The sequence below is a fragment of the Cupressus sempervirens genome, chromosome 3 (genome assembly GCF_028749045.1).
Source record: "Cupressus sempervirens isolate cs-2001-9-10 chromosome 3, ASM2874904v1, whole genome shotgun sequence".
Taxonomy (NCBI): Eukaryota; Viridiplantae; Streptophyta; class Pinopsida; order Cupressales; family Cupressaceae; genus Cupressus; species Cupressus sempervirens.
In genome coordinates, this window is record NC_143120.1 from 239,696,336 (window position 1) to 239,710,564 (window position 14,229).

At 35.0% G+C, this 14,229-nt stretch overlaps 1 protein-coding gene across 1 annotated transcript; it reads right to left on the reverse strand.

The window, feature by feature from the left end:
* Positions 1–221: 221 nt before the first annotated feature.
* On the reverse strand, positions 222–949 carry LOC149565747 (uncharacterized). Its single transcript, XM_089819231.1, has one exon. It carries the CDS (start codon positions 794–796, stop codon positions 425–427), a length of 372 nt encoding a protein of 123 aa, XP_089675357.1. The 5' UTR covers positions 797–949; the 3' UTR covers positions 222–424.
* Positions 950–14,229: the final 13,280 nt, after the last annotated feature.

Genomic DNA, 14,229 nt, shown 5'->3' on the forward strand with positions numbered 1-14,229 from the left:
ATCTCATATGAAAATGAATTTATAAATTTCATAATAAAACCTCTAAAAATACTTCAAAATACTTGAAACAATATAAATATACTAAGATCTCATTTGATATTAATTAAACAAACTTTAGGTACAAAAAAAAAAAACAATTCTATGCCATTAAACTTGTGAGAATAGAGGAAGAAGATATATTGAACTGTAAACTTACATCATAAACCAAGCACTCGGGAGGATTAACAAACGATAATATAAAGCTTCTGCTTATATACATATTCTCAGGCCTACATAAATACCTGTAATGGACAATAGTATAAACACTGCATGATATAAAACACAGAAAACATGCACTACCCTTCCCTACTAATCATGCCAGGCCATCCAACAGTTAAACCATGTATATATATACGATAGAGAGGCAGTGAAGAGCAAAAGATTACTACCCACCACGAACAACAGGAAAATAGTCTGCGCGGGACATTTCCTCTCGTTTTTCGGGTGGAGGAGGAGCCCTAAACAGAGGCGTTGAAGAAAGCTTTGCTGGTGCACTTGTAACACCAGCTTTTCTAAAGACCCACAACCTCCTGTTGTCGTTTGACCACGTTATGCCATTCTTATCTTTATACACCTCAATTGCTGGGAAATCAGAGGGTTTTATGAGACCCTTTTCCATATCCTGACAAAGCACTCTCACATATGATGGCTTTGGGACAAAATTGAAGATGTCATATTCCTGGGTCATCTTCCTTGAAATGGATTCTTGACTGAATCTCACTTCCTGTGGATTCACATTCACCTCCTCAAAACTCATCTTCCTACAATATCAAATCCTTCTATTCCAAACTCATACCTATTCAACTCACTCTCCTTGCATTTAATTTGCAGGTCCCCTACCTGCAAAATTTATAGATGCTCCACAAGGCTTGTTCTTGAGGAATTCCAAGCTTCTGATTTACTTATTTTAGTCTGCTTTGTGTCAAATTATTGTTGGCATCGTAGGTATTCTGCTTTGTGTCAATTCTGAAAAAAAGAGAGATTTGTGGTGTAACGGGATATCTCTGTGATGGTAAGTAATATCTGTACTATTAAAAAAATGATAAATTGTTTCTCGTATTTTAATTTTAATTGATGAGTATCTGTGTACACTGTACTCTCCTTCTGTTCATTCTTTTTGACGTACCGCGTGATTGGCGACATCTGTGCCTTGAATCATGTGAAGAAATCAGCGTACGAAGTTTTCATAACTTTGTGGTGACTGATAAAGGATAATTTACAGACCGTTCTTCCGAAATGAATCAATCTTCCTTCTTTATCCAAGCTGTTGCTTAATTTATTCATATCACTCTGCTTTGTGTCAACCCAAAATTGGCATCGTGTTCTGCTTTGTGTCAATTTTGGACAAAAGAAAAGGTACCTGGTGTACCTGAAAATTGCTTGGATGATAAGCTCCTTTCCTATGCATTCCCTTTTCCTTTTAGCAGTATTTGATTCTTTATTTAATCTGGTATGCGATCCAGACTACGATTTTGATATATTGATATAATCATAATTGTTCTATAGTAATCAAAGAAAATTAAATAGGTACGTAGACTATGTTTATTTTATTACGTTTAAATCATTTTTATATTTTAAAATAAAAATGTATATTATATTAATTATAGTAAGAACATCAATTATTTTGCAAATGGAGATCAATCACTTTGTTAAATGTCAAAGCTTTGGCTCTCAAAATCTGTCATATCTTGCCTCATAGTGCAACATGAGAAGATTGGATTTATCAAATTCAGACATATTCTAGATAATATTATTGTTGTGTGAGAAGGTGTGGAATGGGTTCGCAAATCTAAAAAAGCCATCTTCCTCAAAATTGATTTTGCAAAAGCTTATGACAGTATTGAGTGGCCCTTCATTCTTGTGATGCTTCAAGCTCTTGGGTTTGGTCCCATTTTGATTTGGATTCGGTCTAAATGCTCTTTGAGGACACTTCTTCTTGTATCACCATTAATGATAGGCAATCTAAAACTTTTTTGCCTTTTCAGATCTATCTGCCAAGGTTGTCCTTTGACTTCGGCTCTCTATGTGCTTATTTTAGAAGGATTTTCGTACCTGCTTGCCAATGCCATCTCTTCTTGCCTTGTAAGAGGATTTTACCTTCTTGAGTCACCTACTGAGTTGGTCAATGTGCCCTTCATTTATGAATCTTTTCACTCTCATTAAGGATGAGGATAATGTCTCCAATGCTCTGCAATTCCTTGACACTTTTTCTCCGGCCTCTAATTTTTCTATTAAATGACACAAGACTCTTTTCTACAAATAAGCTTTTCTTCCTACCCTTCCATGGCTTTCCCAACATGATTGGAGATGGATTCAACATGAAGAGGCGTTTCACTTTCTCAGCAATCCTTTTTCTTTTCAAGTTTCACCTGTAGAGATGTGGAATATTGTTCTTGCTAAGATTAAGAAGAAGCTTGATTACTGGATTATCAAGCCATTCTCCTTAGCCAATAAGTTCCATATTTGCTCCAAAGTGTTGGCGGCTACCCACATTTACCATTCTTCATGTTGGGCTCCCTCTAAGACTTCGTACATGAAGCTAGAGAATCTCCTTAGGGATTTTCTTTAGGCTTCTGGTGTTGATCATCATGGTTTTCATAGTTGTCTGGGAGTATTGTTGTCTTCCCAAGGATTCTAGAGGCTTAGGCCTTCTTTCCACGCAGAAGAATGGCATTGATTTATGTACCAAATGTGTCATCCATTCCCTCATTGAAGATGAGGTATGAAAGATTCTTCTCAAGCATTGCATTTCTTCTAGTTTCTTAGTCAACAAATTGACTTGGAAGGGGACTGGGTTTCAAACCCTTCATATCACACTTGAACCTATGCAAATCCATGGCACTTTTTTGTTAAATGTATTTGGAAATCCTAGGAAGATATCAAGTCATGACTTCATTGAGTTGGGGATGGATGCAAAGATGGACTTTATATGAAATGTCATAACATTTGGTGGTCTTCTCTTTGTTGTTTTAGGGGTCTCATTTTTTGCTAAGGTTTAAGGTGTAAGTGTGTTGCATGTTTATAAACGGGGCATCATGACACCTAAATATTTATTCTCTAGAGCTATTGTGAGCCTCAGAATGTGGGACGTCATACAGGTACAGTTTCATCTATCTCACCTAGATCAACAAACTTTTGGCTTGCTAGTTTTTTCTTTCACTCTATACATGCTTCAAAAGTTGGATATTCAACCTAATAAGTCATGGTGGAAGGACTAGAAACAGTATCTATGTACTCCTTTTTCTAGTTACAAGCCCAAGATGGGATACCTCTAGTTGGTGTCATTCTTTCCTATGGTTTGTACTCTCAACCAACATTGGCACTCACAATCTTCCTAGATAATTGGAGACTAAGATTTAACACTATTTGGATAGTCATCACTAAGCCAAAGATTGCACACTTTTCTTGGTGCATTCTTTTTCAATGCTTTTCCTTGGGTCTATGGCTCAAGTATCTAGAAGTTCATGATCTATTATGTCCCTTTTGTGGGAAACCTGGGACCTTCATATCTTCTAGTTTTGTGATGCAGCACAAGGCAAGCGAATTCCTAAAGGAGATGTCCTAGCCATCAACAAATAACTACACGATGGAAACAAAATAAAAATGCAAGATCTGATATCAAATCACAACTCTTTATTCATAAAATAACGGTTACATGCAATGTGTCGAGCTGTAAGGTCTTCCTAGTTATGGCCAAATACAAAGCAAATAATAGTTCTGCAAGATCTCTCAAGATCCAACCCAACCACTAGCTAGTTCAGATCCACACTCTAGTAGAAACCTCCAAGATCTCAACTTGTGCTCGCAAGCCACCAAGCAACCTCTTTGTTTCTAAACTATAGCCACTAGCTCTTCCTCAACTTTATCCAAGATCCAAGTGTAAACAGTCTCACATTTGGCGCTCTGTCCACACACTCACAACTCCACCACAATCCTACTATAAACTGCCTCACATTCGGTGCTCTATCTACGGACTTGGAAAACTCACCCTTTAGCTTCTTCCTTCTCTCCAAGCTTCTAGTAAGAAGAGATCGCACCTTGAAGCTTGATTAGAAATGCTCATATGCCTTTCTTAAATAGGCACTTACCACCCAAGATCTTACAAACACAACCAATGTGGGATAAAAGGTAAATACAACTACCTTCAACAAATATTTAATTCCCACCCAAATACAACTAAGTACCACCATGTGGCCCAATTAGAAAATTACATTTCCTTTGTGGATCACAACAAATATGAAATGTATGATTTAAGGAACTTTCCACAAACTTCTAAGATGCCACCTACACACCTCGATTAATGGAATGACAACTATTTTCTTATTTTTCTATTTATGACACCTATGCACCTTGAAAATAAAAATTTCTCTTTTCTCCTTTTTTCTATTTTTTTAAATTTTTTAATTTTTCTTTCTAATTTTTTTTTATTTTTATTTTTTAATTTTCCCATGCAAGATGCTCCTGCATCATTTTGTCAAAGAGCTCAATAGTATTTACTTTGGATTCATGATTTTTTCAAACCCTTTTAGCCTAAGACTTTTTCTTGGCATATGATATTGATGGGTGATCCACCTAGAATCCATTATAAATACACTCTAATTTGGCAGGCTTTTAGAATGGAAATTCAGTTTACTCCTTGGAAAGATAGGAATGTTATTTTTTTCAATTGCATCTTTTTTGATATAAATATTTTTTATGTACACTAAAGCTTGTATATGCAATAATTATATAATGATGTAGATTCAAGTATAGTTCAATAAGATGACCCTTTAGATGGCTCACCTGCAGGAGCAACTCAACCATTGAGGCAATGCTACCTGTATGGTGGTGAAAGTGTCATTGGATTATGTTTCTGCCAACCACAGTCTACCCTGTGGTTGTCATCAAGGTTGATTTTCCTCTTTCCTACCTCTCCCAAACTCCTCGGTCCTAGGCTCCCTATCGCTTTCCTAATGGTAGGAATGATGGATGGTGTTGTTGCTCAACTTCTCTACTTTAGTGTGGCTTTGGTTGGTCCTTGGGTACTCTTGTTTCTCCTATTGTTCCTACTATTGGCATGTCCACCCTTAGTGGTGGTTCTAAATGGCCTCAGGCCACTTCATTAGAATGGTCATTTTGTCAGCTGTCTAGCAATTTTCATATCCTAGGGTTGAACAGGAAAAGAATAAGAGAAGGAAGTTGTTGAAGATGGGTGGTCCCTTCCTAACCCACTTTAAACCCCACTAATGTATGGGGTTTTGAGGATCATCATGATCCTCTTCCCTCGGCTATCCTAGCTCTTGCAACTCGAATGCTTCTATTACTTTTTTTAATAGCTTTCTAGCCTCAGTGTCGTGTTAACCCTCACAAGATGATCTTGTATCCTTTGTCCCTTTTTGGGAATATGTAACTTTAATATTTTAATTACTAAAAATGAAACTATTCATCAAAAATAATAATTAATTCATAGGTTTGTACAAATTTTTAAACTAAAAATTTTGAATAATTTAATTTTACCAAATTAAAATATTTGATATAGTATTTTATAAGTTAATTATGTATATTATAAGATATAGTTTTATTTGAATCCAAACTACTAGAACTAAAAAAAGATTTGAAAAATCAAAATCCTTGGACTTATAGAATTGTTCACATTTTATTACATTACCAAATTTATAAAACTATTTTTACATGTAATATATATATGTACATATATGTACATATATGTACATATACATATATGTATATATGTATATATACATATATATATATATATATATATACATATATATATGTACATATATATATGTACATATATATATGTACATATATATATATATATACATATATGTATATGTACATATATGTACATATACATATATATATATATATATATATGTACATATATATATGTACATATATATATGTATATATATATATATATATATATATGTACATATATATATATACATATATGTACATATATGTACATATACATATATGTATATGTACATATATGTATATATATATATATGTACATATATATATATATATATATATATATACATATATGTACATATATATATGTACATGTACATATATATATGTACATATATGTATATATATATGTATATATATATATGTATATATATATATATATGTATATATGTATATATGTATATATATATATATATAATAACACTATTTACATTTTTAAAAATGTATTAAATTATATTAATCTTAATAAAGCTATAGTGTAGTTTACACATATTACTATTACTAATATATTACTATTTGTTAACAATATACTATTACAATAAGCTTTCAATTAATATAATATTATAATGAATTATAATTATATTAGATGCTATAACTATAATGAAAAAATAGTAATTTACAATTATTATTAATTATTATATATATACATATATGTACATATATATATGTACATGTACATATATATATGTACATATATGTATATATATATGTATATATATATATATATGTATATATATATATATATGTATATATGTATATATGTATATATATATATATATATAATAACACTATTTACATTTTTAAAAATGTATTAAATTATATTAATCTTAATAAAGCTATAGTGTAGTTTACACATATTACTATTACTAATATATTACTATTTGTTAACAATATACTATTACCATAAGCTTTCAATTAATATAATATTATAATGAATTATAATTATATTAGATGCTATAACTATAATGAAAAAATAGTAATTTACAATTATTATTAATTATTAGGCAAATAATCATCATTAAATGGCACTTGTTTTAATATCAATTGGTGAAATACTATTAATATCAAGATAATATATCATTTTTTCCTAAATATTTTAGTTTCCCTATAGTTTTATCAATTAAACATCCTCTTTTGATAGCTTAAATTCTATAATGTTAGATATATATAATATTATTTATTAGGACTTATTAAATACAAGACAATTTTAATATTTATTCAAAACACTCATAATAATTTATATTTCTATGCTGATTAAATTAAATTTATGTCTATATATTCAAATATACTTTAAATATTTCATTACTTTTGTGAGCCTTCAAAGATATTTAATTATCTCTATAAGGGAATTTAAGGAATAAAAAATAGTACAGATTTGGCATTGACTTGCTAATTGGTTTTTCCTAATTGATCTCACTTTGGCTAGAAAATTAAACACATAATCTAAAAGAATTTTATAATCTTGAAGAAGTGTTTTTATGGTAGAGGGCTGACCCATAAACAAGAAATCATCTAAAGATTAAGTACTATATATAATTCATTTTTTTAAAATTTATAAATCACCTTTAGGTTTACACATCATCGCTTGTTCAACTCATAAGGGGTTTTTTAGTAGTGTGTTGGATGTCACTCATTATGTGTTTGTTTATGCTTCATTTCAATCTAAATAAAAAAGTCATAACATGTCATATAATTTCAAGGTGCAGGATGCACTACATACAAAAAAAAATTGTCTTTATTTTCTATGGTTTGATTGCCACACAAGGCATTTTTTTTTTCATAAGAAAACACACATATATCTTACATGAGTATTGCTCCTATTCCTTCTAAAGATGCATCCCTACATTAAAAAAAATCACCTACTAGATCAAGAACTCCTAAAATAGGAGCAACGATCAATCATTGGTTAAGATTACAAAGGATGTCTCACATTACTCATACAAAAGAAAAACCTCCATTTTCATTGAAAAGAAGTACAATAGGGTGAGAAATCCTAGAAACAATGATAGTAACTTATTAAACCTATGAAAATGTAAACCATATAAAAATTCACGTACTAGATCAAGAACTTTGAAAATAGGAGAGTTGATCAATCATTCCTAAAGAGCACAAAGGCTATCTAACAATAATCATACCAAAAAAACCTACATTTTCTTTGAAAAGAAATAATAGGATGAGAAATCCTAGAGAATCCTTCATGAAACGATGGTAATAACCTGTTAAACCCATGAAGATGTGAACCTTTCAAACATTGGTGTGTATTGGTCAATTTGCAATTTTTGAAATTTTAGAGGGGTCAAATGCAATACCCTCTCTTGAAATAAAATGACCCAAACATTTGACCTTTTCTTGGAAGAATTGAATTTGGTCAAGTTAGCATACAACTAATTATTACGAGGGTACTACAAAATTTGACACAAGTGTTCCCCACGCTCCTCCATAAATCTTGAGTATACCAAAATATCATCAAGAAAATAATGAGAAATTGGTCAAGATAGGTACAAAATACTCCATTCATCAAACTCATAAAAATTGAAAAGTGAGTGCAAGAAGTTGGATTTCACTTTTGGGCAAAAAGTCGAATTGTTTTCCCTATTTTTGAATTTTTCTCTCAATTGATGTCAAAATTTAAGGCACTTAATGATTGAATCTCTAAAAACTTTGATAATAGAAATTGTAGTCCTTAAGTTCTACTTTTCCAATATGTAATTTATTTCAATACCCACATGACAAAATTTGTTTTTTTAAGGTATCTTTAAAAACCACATTTTTCAAAGTACCTTTCAGAACCATACTACACTCATGTATGACCACTATATTTTTTACACAAATAAATGTCTTTTTATGAATCCTTCTGAGGGAAGATATCTAATACACTAAAGATTGATTGAAAAAACTGCTCTTTTTTTTATTGAATTTTATTTATTAATTAATTTTTAACTGACTATAAAGATAAATTTTGAAACCTCTTATATACGACCACCATAATTTGATCAAAATGTCACATTTTTCAAATATTATTTTATTTTAACTTAAAATAATTGTATGAAGATTAATGACATAAATTAGCTTTTAAAAAAAAACTAAAATTAAAAAGTTTTAGTGAACCTCAATATCTTGCATTTAGGTACCACTTTTGATCAATAAATAATGTAAATTAGTAAAAAAAGTCATAGTAATAAGAAAATTCCATTTTTGAAATCAAGATAGTGAGAATTGTAATGGGTTTTCATTATGTCAAAATATTTGATCATGGGGCCCTATAATAATTACGAAAAGGTTGAAATCTAGCATTCGAGTACCTTAGCCAAATTTTTGAAGGTCAAGGCATCCACTTGGTCTCGCCAAGGCTATGTTGAATCAAAAATTGAGGGAGAGGAAAAGTTATTGCTCCATGCTCTAAGAAACAAGCTCCTGTTATTTAAAATTCAATAAATGGGTGCTCATTTCTTGAAATCAAAATTGAAAATCAAAATTGAGAAAGAAATTTTGAAAATAGGCATCGTCTTTTCAAAAAATGGATGCCCTTTTTTTGAATTTTAGATCAAGTGTCCAAACCTAAAATGGGTGTCTATTGTTTCTCCATGATCTAAGAAACAAGTGCCCATTATTTAAAATTCAATAAATGGGTGCTCGTTTCTTGAAAAAAAAAATTGAAATCAAAATTGAAAAAGAAAATTTGAAATAGGCACCTCCTTTTCAGAAAATGGATGCCCATTTTCTGAATTTTAGATCAAGTGTTCAAACCTAAAATGGGTGCCTATTTCTATTGGTATTGACACGCAACTTTTTGCACTTACAATGAAGGTGTACTAGTTAACCTAGATGGAACAAGATTAAACTCATAAAGTCCATAGCAAGTTTAAAATGTATTTTGATGGACGTTGTCTTGTGAATGAGAATTTGATGGTACTTTGACATGTTATCTATCTTCAAAAATATCCTAGCTCCTTTCATCTAGTCAAAGAGGTCAACAATCCTAAATAATATCTATATTGGTTTTTCATTGTCGCCTTTTTTCAATTAATGGTAGTCACTACACAATCAAATGGATATGTTTGTTATAAAAAAATGACTATTTTTCATTATGATGAATATTAGGAAGAAAAAAAAAAAACAATAATTCCTCCAATTGTAGCCAAAGTTTGCTCCACATTGTGACTAGTCATGCAATAAGATGCCTTATAAATAGGCTTCACTCTAGGAATAAGCTCAATATAGAAATCAATATCCTACTAAGGCGACATGCTTAGATTCTCAACAAGAAATGCATCTGCAAACTTCTAAAGAAAAAGGTTACTATCGTGAGAAATGCATTGATTCTCTCTCATCAAGATCATTTATTGAAACTATAGATAGTTGGCATCCCCTATTCGTGCATTTCTTCAACTCTACAATGTAGATTATACATTAAGGTATAGGTCTTTGGATACCTACCAACTCTACTCTCCACACCAATCATCAAAGCACTACATGGTATGTTGATGACAATCAATAAAAGCTCAGTGCACATCTAGTGAACATACCCCATAAATTATGGTATAAGTTGCAAAGGAAAGAATACACAAGTCAAATATGGTGGCAAAGGAATGTAAGTCTAGCATGCAATGAAAAATCAAAGAATCCATAACCACCTTAGAGCTAGTAGCCAACTCAATTTCAACCTATCAACTTTCTTTACTATTGACTAAAAAATACCCATAGTTTCTAAATTAGTGACCTAATTCTTAGCTAACAGTTATCCACCACCACATATAATCTATGAGATCTACCTAGATGATAGGTTTTACATTTCTTTGAAACCTACACCTTACTTGATATAGGTATCGCTCTCTAAGGACACGGAGCTATTGTATGAGCATGTTAAAATAAGTGTAACAACCTCCCCTACCATAACCTTTTATGGTAAGTGCACCAAGTTATGATGCCAAAAGGAGGGTATAAGTGGACACCTTTTTTCTAAAATTAGCAATTTTTGAACTTCAACAAGAATTTGAAGATAGTTATGCTCAAAATTTTAATATATGACAAAAAAAAGTAGTAATCCTTTGAATCTAGTTTCTAAACTACTAAATTTTTTTCGGAATGGTTTAGTTTTAGGTCCTCAAAAAATGGGGCCAAAGAAAGTGGTACTATTTATTCCAAAAAAAATAACATAGTACAAAGTGTGGCCCCCCTAAAATTTGAACTTTTTTTTTGAAATTCTTTAATTGCTCTAGTCAAAAGTTACTTAACATGATGTAGTTTATCCCAGATTTTTTGGGTAATTTTATAATGTGTATTTGTTTTTATGAATTTTGTAACTAGACACATCCCAAAAACATGAAATATCTATGTGCTCCCCCTAGAAATGATTGAAAACTAATCTAAAATCAAAACTTCTTTTTTTTAAAGTGTGTAGAATGGAGTCTAGTTTCTAAAAAACTAAGTTGTTGCAATATTCAATGAACAAACTAAAATCTATAGCCCAATTAGTACATGGTGGTTTTTGACAAAAAATGGACATGCATTCAAAAGAAATTATAGATAAAAGGCTTGAAATAGTTCAAATTAAAAATAAATTATGTGGTTATATAGCTAACACAGAGACCTACAATGTCATATAACTTGATCTTATTGATACCCAACCACAAGGAATCTTGAAGGAGAGCACACAAGAAAAATCAATCATTTTCTATATGTTTCAGCAAAACACGTCTCAAACCTGTTTATAGAATCCAAACCTTTGGGTTGGATCTCCAAGGCAAAACCAAGGCTTAGGCTTGGTTTAATGCAAAGCTTTGAATAGCGTGTACACCTTATAGCGTGCATGCACTATTTAAAGCTTTTTGAATTTGGGTCTTAATAGCACATGCATGCTATAGTGCACATGCACTATTGAGACTTAAATAATGCATAGAGAATGAAGAAGAGACACAAAGAAAGGGCAAGAGAGAGGGGGATGGCTATGTGTGTGTCTTTTTTTGAGAGAGAGAGAGATAGAGAGAAATTAGGGGATGGGAGAGGGGAGAGAGCAGGGGATGGGAGAGAGAGGAAGTGTGAGAGAGAGTAGGGGTGGTAGAGAGAGAGTACACGATGGGAGAGAGAGATTGAGATTAGGGGATGGGAAGAGAGAGAGAGTACAAGATGGGAGAGAGAGATTGAGAGTAGGGGATAGGGGCGAGAGAGAGAGAGAGTAGGCAGTGGGAGATAGAGTGGGAGAGGTAGAGGGGGAGAGAGGAGTATGGGAGTGCATGTGTGTGAAAGACTGAGAGTAGGGAATGGGAGAGGGGGGAGAGAGAGTGTAGTTGGAGAGAGAGAGAGTAGGGGATGGGAGAAAGAGAAAGAGTAGGCAATGGGAGAGGGAGTGGGACAGGGAGAGAGAGGGGGGATGGAAACGTGTGTAAGAGAGAGGGAGAGAGAGTAGGGGATGGTAGAGAGAGAGTAGAGAGGGAGAGAGTGAGAGTGTGAGAGATTAGATGGTGGGAGAGGGAGTGAGAGAGGGAGAGCGAGTGAGAGACTAAGTAGGGGATGGGAGAGGAGAGAGAGGGGGGATAGGTGTGTGAGTGTGTGAAAGAGAGAGAGTGGCGAATGGGAGAAGGGAGAGAGAGATAGAGAAAGAGTAGGGGATGGGATAGAAAGAGAGTAGGCAATGGGAGAGGGAGTCAGAGAGGGAGAGAGAAGGGGGATAGGAGTGTGTGTAAGAGAGAGAGTAGGTGATGGCAGAGAGAGAATGAGAGTAGGGGATGGGAGAGAGAGAGTAGAGAGGGAGAGAGTGACAGAGAGAGATAGTAGACAGTGGGAGAGGGAGTGGGAGGGAGAGAGAGGCGAAATGGGAGTGTGTGTGAGAGATCTAGAGAGTAGGGGATGGGAGAGGAGAGAGAGGGGGGATGGGAGTGTGTATCTATGAAAGAGAGATTTTAGGGGATGGGAGAGGGGAGAGAGAGTAGGGGATGAGGGAGAGAGAGTAGGCAGTGGGAGAGGGAGTGGGAGAGGGAGAGATACAGGGGAATGGGAATGTGTGTAAGAGAGACAAAGTAGGGGATGGGAGAGAGTGTGAGAGTGAGAGAGAGAGAGAGAGTAGGGGTGGCAGAGAGAGCTCATACGAGATGGAAGAGAGAGTGTGTGAGAGTAGGGGATGGGAGAGAGTGTGAGAGAGAGTAGGGGATGGAAGGGAGTGAGAGTAGGGGATAGGAGAGAGAAAGTAGAGAGGGAGACAGAGTACTTGAGAGAGAGAGATAGTAGGCGGTGCAAGAGGGAGTGGGAGAGGGAGAGAGACAGGGGGGATGGGAGTGTGTGTGACAAATCTAGAAAGTAAGGGATGGGAGAGGAGGGAGAGAGGGGGGATGGGAGTGTGTGTGTGTGTGTGTCTATGAAAGAGAGAGTAGGGGATGGGAGAGGGGAGAGAGATAGTAGGGGATGGAGGAGAGAGAGTAGGTGGTGGGAGAGGGAGGGGGAGAGGGAGAGAGAGGGGGAATGGGAATGCGTGTAAAAGAGAGAGAGAGAGAGAGAGGGAGAGAGAGAGAGAGAGAGAGAGAGAGAGAGAGTAGGGGATGGGAGAGAGTGTGAGAGTGTGTGAGAGCTCGTATGGGATGGGAGAGAGAGAGAGAGAGAGAGAGAGAGAGTGAGAGTAGGGGATGGGAGAGAGTGTGAGAGAGAGAGTAGGGGATGCGAGAGAGAGAGAGAGAGAGTGAGTAAGGGATGGGAGAGAGAGAGAGAGAGAGATAGTAGGTGGTGGGAGAGGGAGCGTGTGTGATAGATCTAGAGAGTAGTGGATGGGAGAGAAGAGAGAGGGGGGATAAGAGTGTGTGTATGTCTATGAAAGAGAGACATTAGGGGATGGGAGAGGGGAGAGAGAGAGTAGGGGATGGGGGATAGAGAGTAGGAAGTGGGAGAGGGAGAGTGTGAGAGTAAAGGATGGGAGAGAGTGTGAGAGAGAGTAGGGGATGGGAGAGAGTGTGAGAAAGTAGGGAGAGGGGGAGAGAGAGAGGGATGGGAGTGTGTGTGATAGATCTAGAAAGTAAGGAATGGGAGAGAAGAGAGAGAGGGGGGATAGGAGTGTGTGTGTGTGTGTGTGTGTGTGTGTGAAAGAGAGAAAGTAGGAGATGGGAGAGAGTGTGAGAGTGTGAGAGAGAGAGAGTAGGGGGTGGCGGAGAGAGAGTGTACAGGATGAGAGAGACAGAGTGAAAGGATGGGAGAGAGTGTGAGAGAGGGTAGGGGATGGGAGAGAGTGTGAGAGAGAGTTAGGGATGGGAGAGAGAGAGTAAGAGTAGGGGATGGGGGAGAGAGAGTGAGAGAGAGATAGTAGGCAGTGGGAGAGGGAGTGGAAGAGGGGGAGAGAGAGGGGATGGGAGTGTGTGTGAGAGATCTAGAGAGTAGGGGATGGGAGAGGTGAGAGAGAGAGGGGGGATGGGAGTGTGTATCTATAAAAGAGAGATTTTAAGGGATGGGAGT

What these genes read in the sequence shown, in the direction of transcription:
- LOC149565747 (XM_089819231.1), bottom strand. Translation starts at nt 796, where the DNA reads ATGAGTTTTGAGGAGGTGAATGTGAATCCACAGGAAGTGAGATTCAGT.